Source organism: Lutjanus erythropterus, chromosome 20 (assembly GCF_056507025.1).
Source record: "Lutjanus erythropterus isolate fLutEry1 chromosome 20, fLutEry1.hap2, whole genome shotgun sequence".
Taxonomy (NCBI): domain Eukaryota; kingdom Metazoa; phylum Chordata; class Actinopteri; order Lutjaniformes; family Lutjanidae; genus Lutjanus; species Lutjanus erythropterus.
In genome coordinates, this window is record NC_139336.1 from 33,900,428 (window position 1) to 33,923,207 (window position 22,780).

The window sequence follows — 22,780 nt, forward strand, 5'->3', positions numbered from 1 at the left end:
GACTGATGCTGTTTTCATCTTGTTCTTATTTTATGTCCTTTTGATCTTGTTACGACATTTTTGTCTTTTTTGCTGTAGTACAGATACCTGAAAAATATACTTAAGACAGCTGATATCTCCAAAACTCTGCAACTCTCACCAAAACAATCTAGATGGATAAACAGCACTACAGCTAAGAGTAAAAACTATGTATTCCTGATTTTGTGGTGAACTGTCCCTTTAACAGTATGATGAAACCAAACGAGGATTTTCCTCAACAGAGGAGAACAGATTCTAACTATTTTAAGATAAACTATCTTCTTCCAATAACAAAATCAAGCAGAAACAGTCGAAATGTTAATAAAAACACGTCTTTGTTGTTTTGTCTCATGAATCTCTTTTCTGTCTCTCTGTCCTCGTCTCTAAATGTCGTTATCCTCATTAAGCACTGAACTCATGTCAGCTTCATTGTACCTCATCCCATGATGCAAACAGGATTAAGATAAACTAATACTGATCCCTGATCAGTGCTTAAAGGTCTCCAGATGAGGTTTAATTCAATTATCATAAAAAAAACAACACCAAACAAAAAAAATCCCCAACACAATCAAATTATTCAATGAAGGAAGGCCGTTTAAATGTTAATTTAAATTGTGTTCACAGCCAATAAAAGTTAGTTTAAAGGGTCAGTTCACCCAAACTGTAAGCAGAGAGATCTTTGCTCTTGCCTCAGTAGTCATGCAGTGTTTTTATTGTCTATTAGCAGATTTTATTTTGTCGTGTTTGATATTGGTATCATATGAAACTGGCATGTCTTGTTGGGAAGGAGGCTAAATAAAATACCTGAGTCTCCTCTTTACAGACACACTCACTTCATGCGAATCCCATCCAGTTTTGAGCCAAAAAAAACAAACAAAACAAAACATGCAGATTTTTACATGCAGAATAAATTGTAACTCTGAAACTCACTTCTTATTTCTTCAGCCAGCATGTGGAAGTTTTCTGAATATTTAGCCTTTTCTAAATTTTATATATTTTTTCTTCCTTTCAAAATAAAAGTCCCTTTCCAAGCACTTCACCCTCAATTTATTTAATAATTGATTACTTGATTAATTGTTGCAGCTGTGAACAGTCTTTTGTTCGCCCTCCATCACCGATAATCTCTAAATCAAATATCTCTATCAGACTCATCTCCTTTACTGAACCAAGAACTTCAACGTCATTGTTATGTTTGTACTTTGAAAAACAGCGGTCAAGAAAACTCGCCAAATAAAATCAAAGACAGTCTTAATGTGGCATGAGCCTGCCATTTATTGTTACTGAGGAAGTTAACATGGTTAACTGCATTGAAAGTCATACAATAAACCTCTGAAGCTTTGTGAGAGGTCCCTCCCTGTGTCACAGAGAGAAAGCTGTAGGAATATACATACAGTATATCTTATTGGCAAGTAGATATGTTTTAGTAAGTACATTCTCCTCTACCAGGTACTCATGTACAATATACATGTTAAAAAATATAGTTTGTTTGCATTGCGATCACCGTTTTTCCTTTTTTGTTCAGGATGAAATAATTCACATTTAAGTGTTACAGGTTCTTGAATGGCGGTGGAACTAAAGAGCACTGTTCTGTTTGTTTTTTTTAATAGCTATCACATACACATAGGCATATGCATAGAAGGCACGTCTATGCATCTAAATTGCTTACATGATAAATGGAAAGCAGTTTTATCATCTGGGAAGAAAAAGAAAAAAAAACGAGAAAGTATCTGAGAACGTCACTCTCACAACACACACACACACACACACACACACACACACACACGTCCCCATACACACTCACACACACCACAGGACGCAAAACACCACAAGCAAGCACTCTACGAAACATGAGACAAGTACAAACTCATCCGTTTGACGATAAAACTGCATACAGTACACCACACTACAGAGGATCTCATAACTCAGTCAGCTGATGGCGTTCACCCGGGAGGAGGAGCAGGAAGAGAATCATCTCAAAGAACACTTGCTGTGAAGCAGCAGAGTCCACCGGTGGGAGGAAGCAGCCCCCGAAAAAAAAAAAAAAAAAAAAAAAAATATATATATATATATATATGTATAAAAAACACTGATTAATGTTACAGAAAGAAGCTGTTCAATCCTGGATCAGTGGTTGTTGAGAACTTGTCCCTCAAGGCAAAGAAGAGAGCCGCTTCTTCCTTTTCTCTCTCCGCCGAGAGATTCTGAGTCAGCGCCGTTACAGTGAAGTTCAAATCGCGAGACCGCAGTTTTCTCAAGGCGTCATGACGGCGAAGAGTGAATGTGCAGAAGACAAAAGAAAATACTTCAGGCCACGACGTTTGAATTGAGTGCTGTGGAGTCTCGCTGGAGCCAAAACATCTGAGTTCCCGAAATACTGCAGCTGATTGTGAGGATGAAGTTAAAGGAGGAGTTTGACATTTTGGGAAATGCACTTATTTGCTTTCTTGCAGAGTTACAGGAAAAGAATGACTCCATTCTCACATCTGTACGCTAAATATTAGAGGTGTCACAATGTCTGAATGAGCGTCTGATTTAAAAGACAGAATCTGCGGTTCTACCAGTATTTTACCCCGACGCCATCAGCATCTATCATCTCTCAGCTATAGAGACAAAAATATTTCACAGGAGGTGGTGGAGACCAAAATCAGAGCAAAAAGGACAGTGAACATCGTACGCTGTATCTGTGTCTGAGGTGTCACAATTTCAATATTAAATCAAAAATCTGTTGAAATGAGCAAAGTCAGAATCTGTGATTCTCCACCCCATCCTCCTGCTCTTACCAGCTCTGATTAACTAAATGCACAGTGTAGATTACTGGCAATAACTCCTGTGGTAACATATTTAGCATACTTCCAGGCTAGCTGCTAAGCTAATCAGCTGCTGGTTTGTAGCTTCGTGTCTACAGAACAGTCTGAGTGGTGCAGATCTTCTCAGGCAGATTTTTTTTTCAACTAAAAACATATCAGAGAAAAAAGTGTCACGCTGTGGTTTTGGTTGCATGCTGGAAAGGTTTCTTTGCCGGGAGCAGTGACTTCCTGCGGTCAAATTCAGGATACAGACATGACAGTGGTATCATCTTGGCCGGGAGCAGTGTCTTCCTTGCTCACTAGCCGTTTCCTCCTGTGTCCAGTCTTTACGCTAAGCTAAGCTAATTGGCAGTAGTCTAATATTACGTACATAAACATGAGTGGTATAAATCTTCTCATCAAAAGGCAGATTTTTCTTTCACGACTTCGTGGAGCCTTGCAATCACCTTTTGACAGAGCCAGGTTGACGGTTTTCTCCTGTTTCCAGTCTTCATGCTATGCTAAGCAACTAAGCTAATCAGCCACTGCCTGTAGCTTCATATTTAGCTTACAGACATGAGTGGTATCAATCTTCTTATTTCTTTGCAAGAAAGTGAATCAACAACTTCCCAAAACAATTTAAGTTGTCCTTTAAATGGTTTAGTTTGATTAACAACATAAAGACAAGAAAATAGTCTCCTATTTCAACCTGTTTGTGTGTTTGTGTACATGTGAGTGTTAAAACTACTGAATCCAGCTGACTATCACGGGGCCGACGATCTATAACCAACAATGATGACTATCTATAGTGCCAAAGCTCAGAGATGTGTGATTGCTTCTTAAAACAGTGACTCTTAAAATTAAGTACATGTGGTGCTCAAAATAGGCAATGGTACACAAAAGGCATTTTTCTTTAAAAAACAAAACAAAACAAGAAAGAATGAAAAAAGTAATATGCACTTTTAAAAAAACTTAAAAAACAAAGTTTTTTTTGGCAGCCGTGCGTCTGTGGCGATGCCTGCAAACTGAGATACACAAGAGACTCCCCTGAAATCTTAATATATCATCACACTGACTTTGACATAGAAGTGCAGGCATGAAGAAGAAGAAGGAGGAGGAGGAGGAGGAGGAGGAAGAGGAGGAGGCGGGGGCAAAAAAATCATCAAACATGAGCCCCCACTCCTTCTTTCCCTCCACAGAAACTCCTCTCTAAGCCCCAGATTAGATTATTTTAGAAATCCACCAGGTGAATCAAGGCTTGACTGTAACTGTTAATGCTGCGAAATAAAAAGTGCAGCAATAAGGGCAATTCGGCTTGAGCTCAGGAATGGTTAACTAACAGACACTGTGTATCCCAACAAAAGCAAAAATAAACCCGACAAAATAGTTAATTCACACTCCGAACAGCCTGAATTTAAAGTTCTCTTCGAGGCGGTTCAGGCGCAAAAAAGGAATTCATGTTAAGTGGATTATAAATCAACAGTAAATATGGTATTATTACACTACAATGCCAATAGTTCTTCATGATCATTCAGACACATTACTCTATAATACACAGTGAAAACTAGACAATAATCACTGGAAACTTTCGTCCACATGTAAGGTCTCGTCTCTCGTCTCCCACTGCTTTACAGGCCGAATAGAGACTTTTAATTGGCTGAGAAATGTGGATAAATTCATTCGTGGTTTTGGCACAGGCCTTCTTCAGAAAACTCCTCACTTTCATCTACAAACAATCTACATAATCTTCCTTTGGTTAATAATAATAAAAAAAAAAAACATAGAAAAAAGAGAGATGAGCGAAGGTTAGCTAGGTTTGTCCCTCTGAGGAGAGTGCTCGCTGTTTGCAGCCCTTGTTGGGGTGAGATTCTTCTTTTTTTTGTTGTTTTTTCTTTACAAAGCCTAAACCAAAACTGTGGTTTAGTAACGTGTTAGGCTTCTCAAAGGCTCTTCTGATGATCACAGTGGTTTAGAATTCAACTAGAGGGCAAATGTTCATGTAAGATGAGCGAGAACAGGAGGACCCTGGTGTCTGGGCTCTCCCTCATGGTTTTGTTTTTGTTTGTGTGTGTTTTTTTCCATTGTTCCATGTCATTACGGTCAAGTCTCAGGCGTCAAAGGTGTGGCTGGCGAAAGAACTGTCAGGTATCAAAATCCTGCAGGAAACAGAAAGAAGAAAAATCACTGGAAATGTGATATTAATTATTGTAAATTCTAAAAATATTTTCCAGCGCCTCGCTGCATAAAATGACTCAGGCTTAAATTTTCAGTTCAGGATACATTTGGAAAAAATGAGTATTATAAAATCACCATAAGGATTTCCTTGTGAGGAGAAACCTTTTGATCTACTTAAATATTCCCTTATGTGTTGCTAGAAGGTCCTTAGCAACCATTTTCTTAAGACAGTTTTTAGGGAACCAATAACAGGCTCCTAAAAGTGAAATTATTAGTGGAACATTAGACACATTTTTCTGGACAGCTGCCTGCTGCGTCTGGAAACAACACAGGGTTGTAAAATGACCTTTAACCATGTTACAACACTCTGGATTGAGGGATGCTGCTGTCAGGTAACTTTTCTCTGTAAGTTAATTACTAAGTGGAGCTCCTTTCATATTAGACACTTATTTGACCTTTTGCTCACATAAAAAATATTGATTAACGCAGCAGAGTGATAAGTATGACACAGAATTAGTGAAACACAAACGTACATTATGTCATACTTTACAATTGTTTTAACATGTTAATTGTTCACAAATTGTACATTTTTTTATGTTATTCCCCATTAACTGTGAGAATATGAGCAGGCTTTCACTGGGGAAAGTGCGCCTCCTACAGATGAAAAGGCTGATAAGTCAGGAGGCTGCCTTCAGCTGGTTTGGATCAATACAGCTCTACTGATCATTAATTTGACGGCCTTTTTGTGTAATGTAGTTTTTGGACACTTCTGTGGATCCTAACTTTGTTTTATAAAATAATTTTCTTTGTGAAGGATTCTATTCTGCTGAGGAAGAGGAGGATTATTTGTCCGCTTGGAGAGAAAAACAAAAAGTCAACTATTCCTCTGACTGTGTGTCTCTGTCAGTAACTCTTGTCTCAAGTGTTGCAAGAATTACACAAATGATGTTTGTTACTTTAAAAGACAACTTTATAAATCAAGGAAGCTGCAGTTCTTTGTAAAATTGTTGAAGTATCACACTGTGAAAATTAGAGCTGAACGATCTTGAAAAAAATATTTAATTGTGATTATTTTGAATGATAGTGGAATTGTAATATGCTTGGCGATATTAGAGGGAATGAGAATTTTTGCATAATTGTTTTCATTTTCATTGAAACAGATCCTTCACAAAAAAAATGTGTAGAAATCTTTACAACACACAAAAATAATTTAAAATAGTATATTGACACATTATGACTTGAACAAATATCCTGTGATTTGAAAATTGCAATAGGCCATAATGCAAGTTCAATTTCAGCCCTTGTGAGAATAGGTCATTAGTCGTCGCACCGCACCGCCGTCACCGCGGCACATTTCACCTTCTTTTCTTCATGTGTTATTTAACTTACCTGGAACTGATAGAGCACTGGGGTCAAAGGTGAATCTCATCTGTAGCTCTTCTGCTGCTGCATCAGGCCCACGTTCTCATACACTCTGGAGCTGTCCTCCCTCATCCTGCCAACACACACTTTGATGAGAAACGACTGAGGAGGCTCTCTTACACAAGGACACAAAACTACAGCCTCCCGCGGGAGCCTTTTTACAAACAGCGTTACTCACTCTGTGCAGGTGGGAGTAGGAATAGGAGTGCAAGGAGGCAAAGGGCTCTGCTCTCCTCCAGTCAGGTCAGACAAAGAGTACTTAATGTTGGTGTACTCGCGCCCTTTAATCTTACTTTTCTGCAGAGGAGACAACAGACGAGGGTTAAGAGACGGGAGCAGGAAAAAAGCAAAAGCAGAAATGAAACGGGGAGATTTTGTGCAGCACACCTGTTCCTCCTCGATGCGTCTCTGCAACGTTTCTATGTAGTGCTGTACAGCCATGTAGATGAACCTGTACTGCGCCTCCGTCTGCACCATCCCAGAGCGCTGAGAGCGAACCATCTGGATGGTCTTTGGCACGTCGATGTCGCAGTCCACCCCTGCAGCCAGAAAACAATATTTTACACTGAGCATCCTTTAGCACTGGTGACATCATCTGCAGCTTTTAACAAGGTCATTTAAGACTTTTAGAAATACAATTAAAGACCAATTTCACAACCATACTGGCAAAATATTACAGACGATATGAAGGAAAATCAGAGTCCCAGAATCCCAACATTCAACTGAACATGAGTACAAAGAACTGACTGTACACAGGACTAACAGGAGTCGTGATTAGTTACACCCTGATCAATACAGATTTTTACCCAAAAACACTTTTAAAAGTCAAATGTAAGTTAATGCACCTTATAAACTAATGTTAAATTCATAAACCTTAAAGATAATAAGAATAATGACAATAAAAAATAAATGGCAATAATAAATTAATTCCTATCTATTTGGAATTTGTTTAATTTTCTTTTTTACATATACTTTTTTCTCCTTTTGTTTTTTGTTTTTGTTTGTATGCACCTGTGTATATGTATGCACACAAAAAGGGTATAAGGGTAAGGGAATATGCACATAAAAAATTGTGTGTGCACCATGTAGACTCACCTTTTTCTCTGATCACATCTATCAGGATGTCGATCACTATAAACGTTCCTGTCCGCCCGATCCCTGCACTGGAGAACAGGAGAGAACGTCTCTGAGTTGACATGTTTCTTCCATTTACAGTTTCTGTTAAAGAGGATTTATGGATCGTTTGTGTTTGACTTGTGTGTGTGTGTGTGTGTGTGTGTGTGTGTTTACCTGCAGTGTACCGCTATAGGTCCAGCATCCAGTATGCTCTCCTGTTTCAGGTTCACCTCCTCTAAGAAGTCGAGCACACCGCCGGGGTCAGTGGGGACTCCGTGGTCCGGCCAGGCCCTGAAGTGGTACTGCCAAACTGTACGTTCTGTGTTGCCCTGAAAACAGGTGAACCGGAGAGCTTCAGTACAGTTTCATTATGATATTTTCCTATAATACATGTGGTTCATTCGTACATATCCACACAACTTACCTGCCCGACTTTGGACAGTTTGAGTTCTCTTAAGATGTAGTCGTGTGCAGCCGTCTCTCTGACGTTGCGAACTCGCATGGCGCCGTATTCCTTCAGAGCCGACATGTCCGGCCAGTACTTCACACACTTACTCTGTTGAGACACAACAACATTAAAAACATCAGTCAAGACTATAAACTGTAAATAAATTGAAGAGTTATGAAATTCAGCTAGTAACAGAAGTGTACAGTGTGGCTATTTTCACTAATTTTCTCTGTGCTTGGTCTGATTACTTGGTCTGAGAACTGTACGTCACTTACATGAAAGTCGAGAGGAACAAGGAAATGTGTGTTTATATATACATACATGCTTCTGTGTGGATATAACACACATATGAGCCCCAGCAGGTCAGTGAGGTGTCCTGTCCATTTCATCCTGTTTCTGTCTGTCAGTCATTATTCATGACATGCAGCAAGTTTCTAAAAAAGGCTACTACGTGGTCACTTTTTGTGAGTTTTAAAATAAACACATCAGAAGCATTAAAGTGCTGCGTAAACTTCTGTCAGTCACTGGGATTTGATTTTCCCACGTAGGTCCTGATGAGGCAGGATGACGATCATCAAAACTGTTCAATCAACAGGTTACCTGTCAGTCTGTGAAACTTCATGTTTCCTCCTCTTCATGTGAACAAAAAACTGGACCAGAACTGAATAGTAAAAATGATTGACTTTACACTGACCCACTCTGCTCAGCAAGGAAACATCAGGAATAAGAACAGTTCACCACAAAGCTGCTAAACAGTGGACTGACACTCAGGTTAGCATGTTATCTGTTTGACTCACCTTTCCTCTCTCCACCTCTTTGGTCGTCATGACGATGACTCGAGAGTTCTCCTGAAAAACCATCCTCCAGAAGTCACTGATGGTGTTCTGCAGACAGCCCTGAGTGGCGATGTAGCACTTCTTCAGCTTACCACTGTTGCACTTAGAGTCCAGCTCCGGCTGCAGACACGGAGAGACAGACATGACGGTCAGCTGAATTCTCAAAATGATCAGAAACACACACAGCAGGAGCACAAACAGACTGAAAATACACGTCTACATCTTACACAACTACAAGTACAAAATCAATGATGCGTGTGTATGAGTGTGTGTTTGTGTGTCCCTGAGGATGAAGTGAGTTTACCATGACAGCAGATACTACCATGATGATATTGGCGTTGATGTAGTCAGAGCCTGGCTCATTTGGGTCCCTGTCATTCAGCACCACACGAGTGTGGTCGACTGCAAACGCAAACACAAACATCACAGTCAGTCACCTTTTTTAAATCCCGTCATTTAACTGATCATTAATGTTACAGTGAAAGAGTTTCTCACAAGGCAGAATGTTCTTGTATCTGTTCTTGTTTTTGTTCTCTGCTCTCTGGCCCTCTTTGCGACTGTAGAGCAGCTTGCACTCTTGTTGCTGCAAGGTCTGGATGAAAAAAGGAGAGGAGAGACAAATCTTAACATGTTATTGCTGACCAACAATGCATGACGAAGATGAGATATGATAAGATAAACTTCATGAATCTCATACTGGGGAAATTCATGTTACAGCAGCTCAAAAAGTAGAGAGTAGAAAAAGGGGTGAGTGATAATAGAATACTTACATATTTTTTTTCTATTATATATTTTAAAGCACAGGTGGGCTGCAGAATGACACAAAAACAGAACCGCTCACCTCAAATTCTTCCCAGAAGCCCTGTTTGACCTTGTCTGTGGCCTCCGCTAGTTTGCTCAGCTCCCGAACTCGACTTTCGATCTCTGCAGCGTTAATACGAGTAGTGTTCAGGGGCTGTGGAGGAGAACGGGAATCAGAACAGGAATTATGATCAGGAAATGATGCCTCAGCTTACAGTGGAGGTGCGACACATCGTGGCACACACGTGATCCAGGGACTATATGAAACTGTTATAGTGTAATGTGATATGATATTAAACCAATGAGATTTTTTGATAAATAATCATCAGTAATGTGGATCTAATGACTAAGTGGATAAAAGCAAATAATACAACAGCAAGAACAGTCTGGTAAGTTCAGAAAATTACATCACTTCACTGTAATACAGCCTCTAAACTGAGGAAAAGATAACACTTAAAAATCAAAAAAAGAAAGAAAGAAAAAAAAAGAATATCTGACTCAGGAGGTTACCTGTTTGAGCTGAAGCACGGTTCCCAGAGTTTCCACCATGGGGTTCTTTTTGTAGTGCTCTACCAGGTCGGTGAGGGAGTCAAACTTCTCGCCTCCACCCACGTCGTACTTCAGGTCATGCTAGAAAAAGAAGCCACATGAGTTCATCAGGTCAGTCCGATTTCAGCCTCTTAAATGTGAATATTTTCTGTTTTCTTTACTCCCCTCTCACTGTAAAACGAATATTTTTGGACTGTGGACAAAACATGTGGACATCTGAGTGAACTTTTTTCACCATTTTCTGACATTTTATAGATCAAAATAATCGACGGATTAATCAACTGAAATAATCTTTAGTTGCAGCCCTAAATACAATAAATAGTAACCAAAATAGGATGCGTCTTTGTCTCATGTTACTGCCTTAAAAAAATCTACTACTTGTCTGAGTCTTCTTGTGATTGGATCATCCCAGACAAATGTTAACGTCACCACCTCCTCATCCTCTGATTGAGGAGAAAATCAAACGGTGAGCTGCTCTGACAGTTCGGTCTCCTTCAGGGCAGCCGCTTGTCCTGAGAGACACAGCTGGCTGTGGAGCGTCGGTCAGCGGGGTGGAGCTGGTCTGGTGCCAGTCTGTCGACCTCCGACTGTGGGTGGGAGCGCTCCATTCATTTAATGATACTGACGTTTAAAATTCATTACATGCGAGCATGAAAGAAAATCAATATGAGCCGCACTTCCATTCCATTTCATTCTTGTCTGTCAACCTCTGCACTCGCCTGTCAGTGATCTGAAACGTTCCACTTTGTAAAACACAGTGGAAACACAAAGAAGAACCTCGAAGCAGTCTTAGGAGTTTCATTATGAGTAGCTGAAGCTACGTTTTTGTCAGACTTTGGGTGAAATTATTTGGAGTAAGGGGATCAGTAATGATTTCTCCTGTCATCCTTACGCTGTCACAGCAGGACTTTCATCTTTGTCATGTGTGTGTTCACCAACAAAACATTCTTAAAATCCTGGATTATAATATTCATATGCAATCACTCTGGATAAATAATCTAGTGAACACAGTAAATCTGGAACGTACTGTACATTTTAAACATTTTAAGCTTCATATTGCAGAGGAACTGAAAACACTGACATTGTCAAGGAGAAGGCTTTATTTTTGTTTTGAGTGCAGACCAGCTTTGGATTATCTTTTAACCAAAAAAAAAGAAAACACATTAGTGCAGGAAGTTGTTATTTAAATGCACATTAAAACACTGAATCTGTAGACTAAAAATTAAAGGCAGAATGAGAAGGATTTTAACGTCTGTATCTGCAGAGACCCTGCAGTCGTCTGCTTGTGTTCTTATTTTGCTGGGAATTGTCGGGTCTCTGAAATAATATTATTATTAAGAGAACAGTCTAGACCTGCTCAATATGAAAAGTGCCCTGACATAACTTCTGTTGTGATAACAGCAGACAGGATGTGAAGACGGAAACCAGGTGCCAGACTGTAAGCTCGCATCCAAAAGGAGCCGTTGAGTTGGGGAGGAGGAGTCAACTTTAACTCCAACTAGAGCTTCACGATCTGGTAGAAAAGTCACTCTGCGATTATTTTGACTGAAACTGCAACATGCAATACGAATATTGGAAATGATCAGTTTTGCATTGTAATTTTCTTTGCAATTAGGTTCTGGTTCTGTGATTTGGATATTGCACTTGGTCATTTTGCAATTTTATTGCGATTAATTGTGCAGCCCTACCTGCAACCAACAAAACCTTCTCATTCTGCCTTTAAATATTTAAAAACATAAGAAATCAGTTGCAAACTAAAGAAACAACATGCCATCCTTAACCTGAGAACATCTGTAAAAACATGTGGATTTGTATCTGGCTGTATCACACAAATGTTTCAATAAGGCTGAGCAGTATTAGCAAACAGTGACAGACTGATTGATTATGGATGTCACAAGAACTGATATTTTTCCTAAGTTGATGCCAAAATCTTCAAAGCGTGACGGTACTAATTTTTTTTACAGTTCAAAAGAGATGCCTTTATGTTCCACCATGTTTGCGGCGGCTGAACTCTACAGGCTAAAGTTGTGTAAACATGGCTCGCAGGCTCCCATCCTGTCATCAAAATTACAAAATATAACCTAAGTGTTCTCTCACCATGCAAATAAATTTAAACTACAGCTGCCCTCTGAGTTCAACTTATATTCAAAGCTCAGCAACAGAAATCGCTGCACTTTGCAGACATGGCGACATTCTTCTCTGACAGTGTGTCAGGCAGAATAAAAATCCCCTTCAGTTTTTGCCACAAAGCTCCTCTGGAACAAAAGAAAAATAATAATGGCTGAATTTTATCCTTAGCTGGTATTGGTATGGACTCCTACATTTCTGGTATTGTGACATCCCTAAAGTTAATCAAGACAATTATCTGTCATTTTGGACACTCCCAGTGCTTACGAGGCCACTAAACAAAAAAATGTCTGTAATGAGGTTAGCGTGAGTTTTAGGAAGGTGGTAAAAACATTAGTTTGGAGCCCTGAACCATATCTGTCATCCACGTGACTGTAAACGTTTTCCTGAATGTTCCCTCAGTCACCATCTTTTCTAAATGTTTCTCCATCCTAAATGACAGCAAATGACACATATTATAACATATAGAATTGAGCAGTTTAATGCTGTTGCTTCTGACATACTGTAAATACACATAACCAGGTGTATTTTTATTTCATTTATTATAAAAATTCAATCTGAAACAATGCTACTGGCTAAGATAACCAGGTTTATTAGACTGTAATGTGCATGGAATTAAGGCGTCATACAGGATTTTTCTTTGCTTAGATCTGGAGCCCTGCTCCAACCTGTATTAATCAGTAAATATTCTGAGGATGTGTGAAGGCAGGGAAACAGGGAGGTAATGAGGCGTGTGTTTACCTGGCAGCGGATCATGACGTGAGTGACTTTGGGTTTGCTGTCACTGCTGTCCGTCTTGTCGTCTCCTGTGCGGACGGACAGCACGAAGTCTCCCGGGTGGCTCTGGCTCTCCCTCACCAGGAAGCTGCCGTTCTTCCCTTTCTCCGTCAGCAGCTTCTCAGCCTCTCTGCCCGACAAGTGACCGTGGAACCATCTGGGAAAAAGACGATACACGACGATCAAATGCAGCTGCTTGACTGGACTGAACTCACTGAAAAATATTTCACATCATCGAACACCTGTTTCTAATGGCAAATGGGACAAACTTAATACTTTAATAGAATTATTCTCTTCGTTCACAGGATGTTTATTGTTGACAAACGTGGCAGAACACATTACATTCACCACAAAGCAACATTTGTGTTTACTGACTGAATGTACAGATGAGACTGTGTATATATTACAACTGCCTCATAGTGAATAGAAAATTCACAGTTTCTGTTTATCAGTTCTTCAGATAATAACTCATCTGTATTTTATATGCAGCTGGTTTTAATGGCAAAATGAAGCTAAAAGAATGTTTTGCTGTGAGTTGCATCAGCCTCCTCTCTGCTGACACTGGATGTTGTTCAGACAGACACTAATATTCAGTGTTTGTCTGTAAACGAACATTGAGTAAAATATTAAAAAAGGTTTAGTTTTATTGCTTTCATACAAAAAAAGACACTAATATCTTATATCGAATCCTCATGAAACAGCTGCAGCACAACAAAAGCTGCAATGATTCATTGGTTATTAATTATTAAATTATCTGATTCCAGCTTTATAAAACGTGATTTTTTTTAATCCTCTGTGACAATAAACTGAATGTGTTTGGATTTTGAGTGAAACAAAACATTTGACAACGTCATCTTGGACATTGGGGAACAGTGATCAACATTTTCTGACATTCAAAAACTACTACTACAACTACAACTATTAATCAATCAAGAAAATAATCAATCAATTAATCGACTATGAAAATAATTGTTAGTTACAGCCCTAAAAGCAACAGTAATGATTATGGAAATAAACCAGAAAATATCCATATTTAAGAAAGAAATAACAGAGAATTTTCCTTAAAAAATGACTAAAAATGATTAATCAATTGTCAGAACAGTTGGCGATTAATTTAATAGTTGAATTAATAATCAATTAATCATTGCAGCTCTAATTTTGATCATTTATTGGTCACATTTTAAGTCAAAAGAGCAAGGTTTTTACATGTTAGTTCACTTCAATGCATCACATGAAAACATTAAAAAATTATTACATGTGTGCCTTGATAAATAAAGTGGTTAAATTCAACCTTTCACTACCTGGACTTTATTAAAAATGACCAATAATCATTAATAGGGACTGAAATTAGCTCAGCTGAACAATTTTTGGGTTAAAAATAAACTAATTCATCCACGGTCTCACCACAATTGAAACAACGCTTTTTCCTCATGCACAGAATTTTACTCTTAATCACATCCAAATGTGAATTCTCAGAAATAAACTCCAGAGATATTAAAGAAAAATGTTTCAGCTTCACAGGAAGAAGCAATAATCATGACTGTGAAGTTTGCACTTACTGATCTGGATCATAGAAGAGAGCTCGTTTTTCCTGAAGCTCAACAGACCTGATATTACGTTTCACAACCCTGATTTAATTTGTAGGGGCTATAAAATGTATAAGTCTGTATTTTAAGGGTAAATATTTTTCTTAGATTACCAAACATCTGGCAGTTAAATTTGTACATATTTCATCTGTGGAAAAGCAAACATGTTTAAATGTTATGGGAACATAGTTTGGCTCAATAACCACCACACAATCACTTCCTCTTTTTTTTTTAGCAAGAAAAAGAACATTTTCACAGCAAGTCTAGTTAATAATATGGAGCATAAAATATTAAGGTAACTTAAGGATGTGATTTAATAAAATCCAAATGGATCTTAAACACTGGTGAATCAATTCGGCCGAGATCAACTTCTCTCCTTGTTGCAGACCTGCAGAATTTGTAACCCACAATATGTTCAAGTGCCCAGAAAATATGGAAATTCAAGCCCAAAAATACACGGCTCACCTCTCTGATGTGGGATCTGCGCAGTTGAGTGGATACTTGAGCTCGATAACATCTCCGTTCTTCTCTTTCAGCTGCCCGTGATGCTCCATGTAATACTGCACCAGCTCCGCCAGAGTGGCAAACTTCTCCCCGCCATAAAGGTCGTAGTAGTCTCCTGTGTTCTGGATCTTAATGTGGGTGACGGCTCCATTTCGCCTGCAGAAAACAGAACCAGTGTTCAGAGAAACGTTGCCATCACAGGCGAGAACAGACTGCGACGGGACATTCATGTTCCTTCAGAGAATTCAAATTAATTAGGAGAAATCAAACCACCATGTGAATTTTGTAGTTCCTCTGTTGTAGGACAAGCTGTTCAACATCCTCCTGGATCCACATTCTTTACATATATTTCATGATTTTATGTATGAGAAACTTCATGTCATCCAGTTCTGTATTTACTGTGAAATTTTTCTGTTCTGTTTTGTACGTCTATTGCACGTCTTTCCATCCTGGGAGGGAGATTGAATAAGTCATTGAAATTTTATCGAAATTTCAAATCGCAGGAGGTGTAATATTTGATCAAATGATATTTTGTTTGTAAAATGATGCAGAGATGTGCTGACCTACACATCAGATTCTACACACTTAAGAAAACATCTTTGCAGGGCTGCAAACAATGATTATTTTCATTATTGATTAACCTCTCAGTCATTTTTGTGATTAATCAATTTGTTGTTTGGGCCAAAAAAATGCTGAGAATTGTTGATCAGTGTTTCCCAAAGTCCAACATGACATCCACAAACACCTTGTTTTGTCCACAACTCAAAGATATTCAGTTTTCTGTCAAAGAGGAGTAAAGAAACCAGAAAATATTCACATTTAAGAATCTGAAATCTGAGAATTTAGACAATTTTCATGAAAAAGAAAAGATTCAAACTGATTAATTGATCATCAAAATAGTTGCCAAGTAATTTAATGGCTGACAACTAATTGATTAATCAACAGATCACTGCAGTTCTACATTGTTTGGTACAGATCACTGCAAAAATCAGACTTTAAATATGTTTTTCAATGAAAATGAGAATAATGATGTAAAAAATTATTACCTTTAATACTGTAAATATCAATAAATTGCAGTATCAGTCAAAATAATCACAATTAGTTATTTTTTCCAAATCCGTCAGCCCAAGTACAGACCCCAACAACTGTCACAACATCCTGACTTTAATCGTTTTTTTTAATGATTAATCGACTGTGAAACTAATCGTCAGTTGCAGCCCAACTTTGCACAAACCCTGATGTATTTTGATTAAAAAGAGGAAAGTGATAAACAGTTAAACGCTGAGTCACATGCACCACCAACATCAACATGACTGACATATCTATTATTTGCAGGAGGTGAGAGACAAAAAGGAAAAAGCTGTGAAAATGTTTCAAAAGGCAGAGCGATGACACTGAGATTCACTGCTGGAAAAACACCACGTTTCTCAAGCAGATAGACGCCGTAAACCGTGTTGAGTCATTGTAGGTGACCGCCATTATATCGGAAAATAGAAAAAGGAGAACTTGTGGCAGATCTGAAGCTGAGTAGCATGTAACTCTGAATGACTTACGGTTAAGTCTGGCAGAATGAGCACAGGCGGAGAGACGGACAGACAGACGTGTGCTGGTTTGAACCAGCAGGGACCAGTCTCCCAGTGGAAACGTCTCCGTCTCCACAAGAGGAGCATGACTTTGTTTTGTTTCCATAGGAAGTAAATATGGTGTGAGATGAGAGACTGTACAGCTAAAATATGAGACGGTTACAAAAATAACACTGGCTACATCAGCTAAACAGAGTTAATGATACTTCATCTTAAAAATTTATGACTCGACAGGCTTGGAGATAAAACCACAAACCGTTTTATTAGTAAAAGTTGGTCTTCCTTCTTTGGATAACGCCGGTTTCCCACCATCATTCAGCTTAGTTAGTGCTTCAGACGGGAGCCGAAGTCAGTTTAAGGGCCTTTATTGATATTTATGGCTGCAACTAATAATTATTTTCATTGTTGATTTACCTGTTGATTATTTTCTCGATTAACTAACCCTGTCACAATATTTGAAAAATAAGTCCAAACACGTGGAGCACACAGACGTACAACTGACAAGATTGAAACCCAACATTCATTCTATCTGATTTAGATAAAAACCTTCTGCACATTTATTTTATCTTTATATTCCATTTAATCATTTATCTTTACTTTGAAAACTTAAAAGGCTGCCTTTATGAGATGAAAAGTTTTTTAAAGTCCAAGATGAAACCAGAAACATCATCAACTGACGAATCATCGACAATGGGTGACAGATGCCAACTGCTGATGGATGGACTGACAATGTTTGGCTGAAAAATTTTAACAAACTGCCCAACCTTAAGGTCAACCCAGGGTTTCCCAATCCTGACATGAATGCGCTCATGTAAATGGGGTGGCGTTTGCAGCATCCGACCAATCACAACATGGACAAGTCTACTGACAGCACACAGCATATTTTACAAATGAAGAGCAAACTATAATATTAGGCAAATAATACAGAGGAGGGCATTCATTAGCATCATAATCCAGACTGAAAGAAACACTCCTGCAGGCTATGGACAAAACAGGATATTTGTGTACGTAACTTTGGACTTTGCGAAACACTGATCAATATTTTTCACTATTTTATAGACCATATTAATAACCAAGAAATAACTGACAGATGAATCCATGATGGAAATAATCATTAGTTGCAGCCCTAAAGGACAGTAAAGTATATTAAAGATAGCTGCATTTTTCAGGAGATTATGACAGCTTGTGTTGTCCAGTCCTGCAGGCGCAGCTTTAAATAATCGTGATTAATTTTCACTGAAGCTTTAAAGCATTCAGGACAGCCCTACTGAAAACTGGCACATCATATCAATATCGTAACATGAAGCGGTCGAATCAAATGTACCAGTTCATACATCGAGCAGACACAGAGAAACATTATGAGTCAAAAAAGCAATATTTACTCCCCTTTTTGTTCTGGTTTGATCACCATCAACCCCTGAGTGAAATATGTGTCCACAGCTGTCAGATGTTCTCCAGCTCGTCACTAAGTCTGTTTCAGGCATGAAACGGATTCTGGTTTTGGAAGAAACCACAGTAAAACTGCTGACGGATAGTATTACCATTTAAAATTTTGATTATTGTTAAAACTGTGTTTGATTTACCGTGATTTGACACGAACGATAAATACGGACCACGTCCAGAATCCACCAAAGTTAGGACCAGCCTCCCAGAGGCAGGCTCAACTACAGCTGAACAACTATGAGGAAAGATCTAATCGTGACTTTTTTTTTTTTTTTTTACTGATATTGCAATTCAATGATCATTTTAAGATCATTGTTCTCATTTTCATTTAAAAACATTAAAGGTCTGATTTTCGCAGCAATCTGCACCAAACAATGGAGAACTGCAATGATTTGTTGATTAATCAATCAGTTGTCAACTATTAAATTAACTGGCAAATATTTGTAAAATAAATCGATCAGTTTGGATCTTTTTTTTTTTTCAAGTTTTCTGATTTTCGCTTCTTAAATGTGATTTTTTTTAAATTATATATATATATATATATATATATATATATATATATATATATATATATATATATATATATATGTGAATATCTTTTGAGTTGTGGACAAACCAAGACATGTGAGGACGTCGTCTTGGGCCTGATCAACAATTTTCAGCATTTTTATGAACCAAATAACAAATCGATTAATGATTAACAGATTAAGAGATATTAAATATAATGAAAATAGTTCTACAAATATGTTTTCTTAAGTCTGAGGAACATGGTGTTTACGATATGAAAACTGCAGTATTTATAGTAAAACTGCAAATAATTTTGATTAATTGTTCAGCCCTTCGTGCAATGTTGGCTTGTTTCGTTCCTTGGTTTAGTGTACAGTGGATTTATCAGCGCCTTTTTCACTTTTTCACACAGCTTCCTGCTGCTACTGCTGAAAACAAAACTGATGAGAGCCTCAAACGATCTAAAATAGACTAAAGCACTCTGAGGGGGAACTGCAGCGTCGGGTGATAATTCACTGTGGAGCTGTCACTGCCAGAGAGCCCTCGCAAATTACACAGTAATGTTTTTTTTTGATCAACTGTTATGATAAAAATATTGAACGGTGCAGCATTATGTAAGCTCGCTGGTCTCCTAAAACCAAAGTATGTGTATTTACTGTAACGTTCAATTAAAAGGATCACAAAGCTCTTTACACATCTCACTCCACTGACGCTTTATATCTTGTTGCTTTAAGTTTGTACAGTAATAATTGAGTTATGGACGGAACATTCAATTTGTCTGGCCCTCAGCTTGTCAAAACATTGTATCAGCCATTTTTACTGCAGTGTTCACAAGTGGGATTGATGTAGGCAAACATTTAACAGCATGAGAAAACATTTACTTTTTGACTAGACTTACTGCCTGTTTTAAAAAGGCCTGTCAGTCAATTTAGGACCTGATAACAGGTTTTAATCTTCTGGTGGTGATTTTGTGTTTATGGTGTTTGCCTTTTGTTTGCGTTCAGATCAAAAATCACACTTTTAAAACCCTGCAAATTTTAGAATCTTTACTCATTCACAGCTATCCGATCTAAATGCTAATAAATTAACTCAAAACTGAGACTTGTAACAATCAAAAAAGCATGAAAAAACAGCCTCTATTCCAAGTCTTTCACAGATGTAGACCTACCAAAGTAGAGGTAACTATAATACTTGAAAAATAAGGGAACTCGTGAAGCTAACACTCTCAGAGAAGCTGCTGCTGAAGTGGTGGTTCTTTCATTTTTACTGTCACCGCTCTCACACAGAAGTACTGAGCACTAAAGTGTTTATTTGGAGGCTTGAAGTTCCAGCACTCACCGTACTGAGAGGGTAAAGTCTCCTGGATTGCTCTTACTGGGTCGGGCTAAAAAGCTCCCATCCACTCCTCGAGTCAGCAGGAGGTTTTCAGCCTCCACACCTGTGATGTTGGGGTGAAACCACCTGAAAGAGACGTAAAACCATGATTAGCTTCAGTGTGGAGTGCAAATCTTCAAAAAAAATGTGACAACAGAAAAAAGTGCAACAAAACTGTTCACATTGTCTCCTTCTTTTTATCTGTTGAATCATATTTTGGATGATCTCTTTGATAAGGACACCAAATCTCTGTTAATAATTCTTTTATTTCTGACTAATTAAAGTGTATCCTCCTGCAACGGTCTGTCCTGCAGGTCCCCACAGCTGACATGTTGATATCACATATTTTTTCTACTCCCTCTGAAGAAAATGACTGATGAACTTGATAATAAATCACACAGATTCCGGCAAGTTTGGAAACCCCTGCACTCCTTTTTTCAGAAACTCTGACTCGCCACTATTCGAAAGCAGTGGTTGATTGCTTCATGCGTAGGTGATCCTGTCATGTTGTTGCACAATATATAGATTTACAGACATATTATTTCATCATTTATGCTTAGAAATGTATTTTTTAGTTTCCTTCTTTTATACTGCGCTTGTGTGTGTGTGTGTGTGTGTGTGTGTGTGTGTGTCTGTGTATGCAGATTAGAATATTATTGCTGTAGACATGTCCCAACTATAAAAGCAGTTTATTAGCCACATGATACATCTGTAAATCACTTTTGTTCAGCCAAATGATGTGCTGGTATCCACGACAACATGTATCATCATCTCAAAAGCGAGTTATATGTGGCAATATTGTCATGATTCCATGTCTAGTCAGTTATTGATTAGCTAGACAACCAATAGAGCAGAAATGACCAGCCAATTATTTTTTTTCTACCAGGGATGCTAAGGATGTGATTGATCAAGTAAAATTTAATTGATCTACTATCAAATAAACATCTGAAATATATTATTTTTATAAGTGCACTCATCTTGTCATCTGATATACAGTAGATGTACATCTATTTGTAGACCTTTACTTCTTTTCATTTATTTCATAATGCTTTAAGACAGTGGTTCTAAACTTTTTCTGGCATGTCGCCCTTTCAGAAGCTGAAAAAAGTTTGTGCCACCCCATAACAAAATATTTATCTTATCTTTGACAACAACTGAGGATGAAACTGATTCAAAGTAGGATTCAAAAGTTAAATTTTGGTGAAATAAGGTTGGCAGAATAGAATCAGCAAACACTTGTTTGTTTATTTCCACTACATGGATCATATTCATTCAACTTTGTTCCACTCTTTATTTTGCTCCTGGCCTTCTGTGCCCCCCAGTTTGGGGACCACTGCTTTAAAAGAATATGCAATATGTCGCTGTGGAAATATTTTTTTTATTGAGGAAGAAATAACGTTGTTTTGATACAAGCACAATCTTGAGTTTTTTAAATAACAATTAAGCAATTAATTGATTGTTAATTTTTACCAATGATCGATTCAGAAAAGTGCTCACAATTTGGCACCATATTTTCTACCTCCGAATAATGTGTCTGAGCTCCTTATTGTGATAAATTCGTTTCAGTTATTATTTCTATTTTCCTCAATACCACAACAGTTGCAATTTCTATGTTTCGGAGAACTTTACTTTTTAAAATAAAACATGTTACCTGTGCCAACTCTGTGCTTTTCTGGATTCATCCTCCTGTGTTTGCTCCATCTTTGTTCATAACTGTCCTTATATCGCATGTATGTAAAATCCTTTGAGTTTTCCTTCCTATGTACAAATATGTCCCCTTTCTACGTCTTCATGTTACTGAGGAAGCTTTGTGGGGTTTAACCCATTACAATATATCTTCACTTAAATTAAGTTTGTGCATTATCTATCTAATATTGTCATTCTGTACCTCCACATAGTGATTCTTCTGCTTTTTACTGTATATCACACCCTGCTGTCTGACTCTTAGGTTTGATATGAGTGTTAATACAGTTTTAACGGTGTTTACTGTTAACCTAAACATCTTGTGTCTGGGCTCTAACGTTAACTTGCCGGTGTATGCTAAATGAAGCTAGCTGTTCCACTACCCTCAGTGTATTTTTCCAGAAACGTCGGCACTCTCTCAGCTTGTTTACCAGCATCCAAACAGCTGAGTTTGGTTAAAGTTAGCTAGCTCAGCTAACATAATAAGCAGACATTGTTTTCCAGACAGCCCCTCTTACCTCCGAGATGTCATTTTTTCGTCCCTCACTTCCTCGCTGCTGGCAGTTAGCTTTAGCTACAATTAGCTCGCTAACGTTTCCGACCGTTTTTGCTTCGACCGCGGATTAATTAAAGTGCTTCATCGGTTCACACCCGGTCAAAACGGGCACCGAAATCCAGACATCGAGACTCAATTTTAGGAGCGTGCGTTAGAAAAAAAAAAGTCTCTAGGCCTCAACCCCGGAGACTTCAAAGCAAAGTCGATTATTGGACGTCACCAAACATGCGACAAAATAGAGGGTGCGCGGATTTTTACACCTCGCGCGGCCGTTCTTCGCTGCCGCTTCGCCACCTTAATATAAAGCCACAGAGCTCGGCCCGTCCGGCAAACAGTGGGACATAAATTAAAGAGTCCTATCACTTTCACTTCGCGCATGCTCATTAACGGCTTATTTTTATGATTACAGCGGCACAAGCGGTAAGCGATGCGGTGGGTCTCCGGAGAGTTCGTCGATGTTCCGCGAACTGTCCACTCCACTGCACTGAC

The 22,780-nt window shown here is 38.3% G+C and overlaps 1 protein-coding gene across 2 annotated transcripts; it reads right to left on the reverse strand.

The window, feature by feature from the left end:
* Positions 1-3,442: 3,442 nt before the first annotated feature.
* Positions 3,443-22,649, reverse strand: ptpn11a (protein tyrosine phosphatase non-receptor type 11a). 2 transcript variants are annotated; one of them, XM_084746475.1, is made up of 16 exons: positions 22,254-22,649; positions 20,017-20,139; positions 15,107-15,301; positions 13,020-13,212; positions 10,113-10,232; positions 9,643-9,756; positions 9,297-9,393; positions 9,124-9,203; positions 8,763-8,921; positions 7,942-8,073; positions 7,692-7,846; positions 7,497-7,564; positions 6,789-6,940; positions 6,580-6,698; positions 6,369-6,474; positions 3,443-4,960 (listed from the first exon to the last, which is right to left on the reverse strand). In XM_084746475.1, the coding sequence occupies exons 1-15, from the start codon at positions 22,265-22,267 to the stop codon at positions 6,405-6,407; spliced, it is 1,791 nt and encodes a 596-aa protein (XP_084602601.1). In that variant the 5' UTR covers positions 22,268-22,649; the 3' UTR covers positions 3,443-4,960; positions 6,369-6,404. The 2 variants fall into 2 exon arrangements, with proteins under 2 accessions (XP_084602601.1, XP_084602600.1); XM_084746474.1 differs by having other exon boundaries at positions 9,106-9,203.
* Between the last annotated feature and the right edge of the window lie 131 nt (positions 22,650-22,780).

Coding starts and splice junctions, on each gene's coding strand:
- ptpn11a (XM_084746474.1), bottom strand. Junction 10,233..13,019: donor ACGTCATGATCCGCTGCCAG/GTAAACACACGC, acceptor TTCTTTTTCTAG/CATGACCTGAAGTACGACGT. Junction 9,757..10,112: donor CCGTGCTTCAGCTCAAACAG/GTAACCTCCTGA, acceptor TCTCCTCCACAG/CCCCTGAACACTACTCGTAT.